This window comes from Mycteria americana, chromosome 2 (assembly GCF_035582795.1).
Source record: "Mycteria americana isolate JAX WOST 10 ecotype Jacksonville Zoo and Gardens chromosome 2, USCA_MyAme_1.0, whole genome shotgun sequence".
In the NCBI taxonomy this organism is placed as follows: Eukaryota; Metazoa; Chordata; class Aves; order Ciconiiformes; family Ciconiidae; genus Mycteria; species Mycteria americana.
The window spans coordinates 38,171,934-38,177,933 of record NC_134366.1 but is presented as its reverse complement, the minus strand read 5'-3'; the positions used below and the strand labels follow the sequence as shown (position 1 = coordinate 38,177,933).

The window sequence follows — 6,000 nt, the reverse complement described above, 5'->3', positions numbered from 1 at the left end:
CCGCGGCGCTCGGGGCGGGGAGTGCCCGAGGAAAGCGGCGCAGGGGAGAAATCAGGCGGGGTGCCGGGGGGAGCCCCGCACCTCGGGGAACGCGCCGCGGCAACAACGGGGCCAAAATGCTCACGCCTCGGTGGCGAGGGGAGGGAGGGCCGGCGGGAGGAAGGAGGGAGGAGGAGGGAGGAGGGAGGAGGGAGGGAGGAAGGGCGGACGGACGGGCGGGCCCCCCCGCCCCCCCCGCGGCGCCCGCGCCCCGCGCGGCGGCGGCGGCAGGACCGCGCCGTGCCCGCGCCCGTGCCCGCGCCCCCGGGCCGGGACCCGGCCCCGCGCGGTTATTGCGTGATTTAATTATCTCCACTTTATTCCTTCAGATGTTTATCAGCTGCTTTGCATATCACGTGGGGGCGGGCGGCCCAATGAGGGCCGGCCTGGCGCGACACTGGCGCGTCAGCCTTGGTCAAGTCCCGGAGATTGAGTATCTCTTTTTTCAGTCTTTGGGGCTTTTAAAAAAGAGCCACTAGTCTCAATGCGGAGCGGGCTATGACAGCCTCCGTGCTCCTCCACCCCCGCTGGATCGAGCCCGTCATGTTCCTCTACGACAACAGCCTGGATGAGATCAATAAGAACATGGACGGGTTTCACGCCGGCAGCAACTTCGCGGCGGCGGCGGCGGCCAACCCCTGCCGCAACCTGATGGCTCACCCCGCGCCCCTGGCCGCCCCCAGCGCCGCCGCCTACACCTCCAGCGAGGCCCCCGCCGCCGGCATGGCCGAGCCCGCTGTCAAGCAGTGCAGCCCCTGCTCGGCCGCCGTGCAGAGCTCCTCCGGCGCCGCGCTGCCCTACGGCTACTTCGGCAGCGGCTACTACCCCTGCCGCATGACCCACCACAACGCCATCAAGTCCTGCGCCCAGCCCGCCTCCACCTTCGCCGACAAGTACATGGACACCTCGGTCTCCGGCGAGGAGTTCACGTCGCGGGCCAAGGAGTTCGCCTTCTACCAGGGCTACGCGGCCGGGCCCTACCAGCCGGTGCCCGGCTATCTGGATATGCCCGTGGTGCCCGCCATCGGCGGCCCCGGCGAGCCGCGCCACGACCCCCTGCTCCCTATGGACAGCTACCAGCCTTGGGCCATCACCAATGGGTGGAACGGGCAAGTGTACTGCCCCAAGGAGCAGAGCCAGCCGCCTCACCTCTGGAAATCCACCCTCCCGGGTAATACACCTGCATGGCTCCCCCTGCCCCCCCCCCCCCCGCTCGCCCCTCCCGAGCGTCCCGCCGGCAGGGCTCCGGGATCACCCCCGGGCTGACCCTTCCCCGCCCCGCCCGCGCTCCCCGGCCCCATCCCGCCCCGGCCCGCACATGCCCCGGCGCCGCTGGAGCGGCACCGGTGCCGCCCCCTGCCCCCCGCCGGCGCACGGCGCATCCCGCCTCGCCCGCCCGGCCCCGCCGCCGGCACCGGGGGAGGAAACAGCTGAAAAGGGCCGCGGGAAGGTCTGCGGTGTTGTTTTCCACAGACCCCGGAGCACGCAGGCTGGGTAAATGGCTGCAGCCCATCCCCGCGCGATTCTTCCCGGAGCCCCTCGCCGGGCTCCGTGGGGTTTGTTATTATCGTCTGTCTGTCTGACAGAAGCGAGCCTTTCCGTGCCCAAAAGCTGTCTGCGGCGGCCAGGAAAGAGGAATCCCGAATGCTGAGCCGGGCTTTAGTAGCTAAGCTGGAGCGGGGCAGGCGGAGGAGTGCGCTGTAACTCTAACCCCTGTACCACTTGAAGATGTCCTAAGCGGTCCGAGCGATTTTCTAACGCTTGCCTGCATGGTTTTTCTGTTCCAGACGTCGTTTCGCATCCCTCCGACGCGAACTCGTACAGGCGTGGGAGAAAGAAACGAGTGCCTTACACAAAGGTCCAGTTAAAAGAACTCGAAAGGGAATATGCTACAAATAAATTCATAACCAAAGACAAACGGAGGAGGATATCGGCGACTACAAATCTGTCAGAGAGACAGGTCACAATCTGGTTCCAAAACAGAAGGGTCAAAGAGAAAAAAGTGATCAACAAATTGAAGACTACCAGTTAATGGATTAAAAATGGAGAAGCAGCAACTCAAAAGTTTCAGAACTTTTTTTTCGTGTTCAGATTAAAATAATTATTAATAATAATTAAAAAGAGAAAAGACAATGAACCTCTTCTTTCAGAACAAGAGATCTGTATCTTTGGAATTATAGCTTGCTTTTTTTTTTTTTTTTTTTTTTAAATATTGCTGTAGCAAAATGGTTAAAACTGACAGTTCTCCTGAAATCCCAAGCAGCCAGCCAGTATCACTGACAGACTGTAAAGCCCACACGCCCAGCCCCGAGAGATACACTTTCAGTTAAGACACACCATTTTCTGAGAAACTTGTAAGTGCTTCTACGACCTTACTATCTGAGAAGACTCTTCGTGGCCACGATGCGAGAGCTGGTTAACGTGAGGAGGTCGATGTGGACACATAAGCTGATTTTCTTCCATTGCAATCCAAACTGTATGTTGAATGACTGCTCAGGTAAACCATAGTGAAAAAAAAAAAAAAGTACAATTACTGTATGTTTTTAAGCAATGCATTTAATGTCAAAAAGTAATAATAAACCTCGAAGGTACTGAATAAGGATTTCAGAGACATCAGTAATGAAGGAAGCTCTGTGGAGGATCTATCTTGATAGCAAATTTAAAACATCGCAAACTAGTGGGGATAGAGAGGAAAATATTTGCTTGGAGATGTCTTTCGGTTTTATTTTTTATTTTCAACAGATGATTTCTTGTCATCTGAATTGGGTTTTTTTTGTTGTTTATTTTTCCTCCTGCAGACCCTACAATACTTTTTGAAGGACTCTGCCTATTTTAAACCTCAAATAATCTTCAAGAATTAATATTTTAAGTCCCCGGAAATTTTTAAATATTTGACTCTGGGTGGATACAAAACCGTGAACATTGGCATTTCTTTACAGTAGGGAAAAAAAAAAAAACTTCCTGGAAAAAAATATGCAAGAACTTTGAACTGAAATACATTTTTCCCCAGAAGTATTTTGATTTATATAATCTATATTTTGATCTATAAGTAATTAGTCGTTTCTCCTTGTTTATTGTCTGTTATGAGGCCGCAGTAGAACGTTTAGGGATTCTTTTTACAGCACCTTTTAATCCAATCAGTTATTTCAACCAGCACATTATTTTGTTTTTATTCACTATAAGAAGCTATCTTGTAAATAAAAAAAAAAATCAGCGCACTGTGAAAATGTACTTGTGCACCCTCATTTTTTTTTTATATTTCTACTGAAAAATGAAAACCCAAGACGTGTAGATAGGTATAGTAGTATTAATACTGTTAATAAAATAGTCACTGTAACAAAACCTGAAAGAAATACTCTTTATTTTTCCATACCTACGTGCATTTCGTAAGAAAAATACGATGTATCTGTCTTATAATTGTAACACCGCTGTCTTCCATTATGTAGCTTACGTATATAGGGTGGTTGTTTTTCTGGAAGGTGTTTATCTGGGGGCAGGCACGCCTGATAACCAGCGTTCCTCGACTATAAATGTTTCGGTAATGTTAAACAGTGGTTTTGCAGCGGGGCTGGGGGCCAGGGGGAGGAAGAGCAGGATGATACCGGTGCAGCGCTGCAGCCCTCGCTGGGAAATGGAGTCCGGCGGCCGGCCCCTGGGACGGGGGGACGCTGCCCAGCCCGGCGATGCCTCGGCGGGAAGGTGGGGGGCCTGCGTGGCGATGACAGGATGGGGAAGGCCTGAAACCTTGACCTTGAGGGGGAAAAAAGCCGATTTGTGACCTTGACTTTTGACAGCTCCCCGCGCCGCCGCCATCCGCGGGCCGACAGCGCCACCTCGTGGCAGCCGCCGCGCTGCGCCCGCACCTGGCCGCGCCCGCGCACGCATCCGCGCAGCATCCTCCCCGCGGGCTGCCGCGCACACGCGTGGGACCCGCGCCGCCAAGCGCGGGCGTGCCACTCTGCGCGGGGACCGCCGCATGTCCTTACATATATATATATGTATATCCTATGTTTGAACTTGCAAAGCAGAACGTGCAGCAGGTTGCTCCGCTCTCTCTCTGGAGGTGGCGGGAGACCGGCGAGGCTGGGCTGGGGGTAAAAATCGGTGTTGGGGGGATGCCTGTGCCCGGCCGGGGGATGCCGGTGCGGTGCGAGGAGCCGTCGGCCGGCCGGTGTTGCGAGCGGCGGGCGAGTTTGGTCGGGCACAAAGAGAAGTTTGCTTTCGCCTCCTGTCTCCTGCGGTGGTCTGCAGCTCTAATTAGAGCTATTGGGGGACCTTTACGGTACATTTAGAGGGTATTGTATACCGCGCTCCTTGTGCGCTTCTAGCCTTACATTTCTGAAATTCAAAAGGACCCACCTCCGCAGGGATCAGCGCAGAGAGCTTTCCGACCTTCAGATCTGACTGTAACGCACTCGTGCGATAACTGACATGAAAAGTACCTTCAAGAGCGAGATCTGTTTTCCAGGAGGCTGTCGTGTCGGGGGCTTTGCTCTCCGTGCGGGATTTCAGCCTTCCCGCGGTGTGCGGGCGAGCTACCCGCCCGCCGCTCGCGGCTCTCGGGGCCGCGGAACGCTGTGATTTCTCAGGCCGCGTGTAACCCGCGGCGTCGGAGCGTGGGAATACCGGCCGCATCCCTTCGGAGGCCAGACGGGGACTTTCTGAGCGAGATGTCCCCCGTCCCGCCGCGAAAATAGCCGGGGAGAGGTACACAAGTGGCAGCCGGTTTCCGGGCCCTGCCGTCGGGCTGTACTTTGAGGTGACAGCGTGTCCCCGTGACGTGACGGGGGGCAGCCCCTATGCAAGGACCCGGCCTGCCCGCGGCCTGCGGCGCCGGGCGAGGGACCACGGGCGAAGACCCCCACGGTGCAACACCGACCCAGGGGGCGATAGCCCGTCCCCGGCGGCATGCGCTTCGGACTGCCCACGGGCGAGGGCAGCCGCGTGGGACCCCCTCGCCGCTGGGGAGCCGGCAGCCTCCGCCGTGCCTCCCGTCCCGCAGCAGCCCCGCGGCCTGCCCGGTCCTGGGCGGATTTTCAGCAGAGCTGGAGCGGCAGCAAACCCCCGCGCTGGGCCGGCCGGAGCCGCGGGCAGCCGCTCCTCCCGGTTGCACCCTGCGCGGAAGTGGTGGGCTACGGGCTGGCTACGAGGGCCGATCTCCCACTGGCCGTACTTGCCGTCCGCGGGCAGATACCCACCGCTCTGCTTCGGCTGCAGGCAACGGCCAGCCGCCCGTCCTGCATCTCATTGCAACACTTGCTCCTGAAGGAGCTAAACTGCCACTTGTGAATTACACTTGTTCTCGCTCCGAGTGAATAATTCTATTTATTCCGTTATATTTCGCAACCTGTATAATTATTGCACGAGACATGCCGCAAATTACATGTATTGCAGGTCGGAGATGAGGGTGATAGGCAGGATTCGAGTCCCGTGTATCTTAGGCAGGATCTTCTATTTTCACACCGTGCCCCAGAGCGATATAATTCAGGGGCGCCTTGAAAGAAACCCGCAACGAGAATATGGCCGACATCAGTAAAATAGCAGCTTTTTTTTTTTTTTTTAAGGTAACTTTTAGTCGGAGCTAGCGTTTGAAGATTGTGTTTTCACACTGAACTACCTACCGTTCAAATCTGCTAAGCATTTCGAGACTGACCGTGGATTAGCGAATTTAAATTCCCACTACTGTTCAAATAGCTCTGCCGCATATATATTTCACAGGGTAAAAAGGGGAGCGTTTGACTCGCGATCGCTGGCAGGAGTAAGGTAACATTTTGGATCGGACCCCTGCTACCATGTAAGTCAGCGTCGAGGCTCTCGCAGGCTTAGGCAGGAGGAGCAGGTCGTGTTTCCCGGCCCTGCAGCGGAGAGCCCCAGCGGGGGAGCAGGATCAGGCCCGCAGCGGGCCGTCGGCGGAGCTCCCCCTCCCCGCCGGGGTGTCTCCCCCGGACACGCGGGCGTGCG

General features: G+C 56.5%; 1 protein-coding gene across 1 annotated transcript; it reads left to right on the top strand.

Moving 5' to 3' along the window:
- Positions 1–537: 537 nt before the first annotated feature.
- On the top strand, positions 538–2,071 carry HOXA13 (homeobox A13). The gene is made up of 2 exons (XM_075495565.1): positions 538–1,210; positions 1,827–2,071. Exons 1-2 carry the CDS (start codon positions 538–540, stop codon positions 2,069–2,071), a joined length of 918 nt encoding a protein of 305 aa, XP_075351680.1.
- Positions 2,072–6,000: the final 3,929 nt, after the last annotated feature.

Coding starts and splice junctions, on each gene's coding strand:
- HOXA13 (XM_075495565.1), top strand. CDS start 538: ATGACAGCCTCCGTGCTCCTCCACCCCCGCTGGATCGAGCCCGTCATG. Junction 1,211..1,826: donor CTGGAAATCCACCCTCCCGG/GTAATACACCTG, acceptor TTTCTGTTCCAG/ACGTCGTTTCGCATCCCTCC.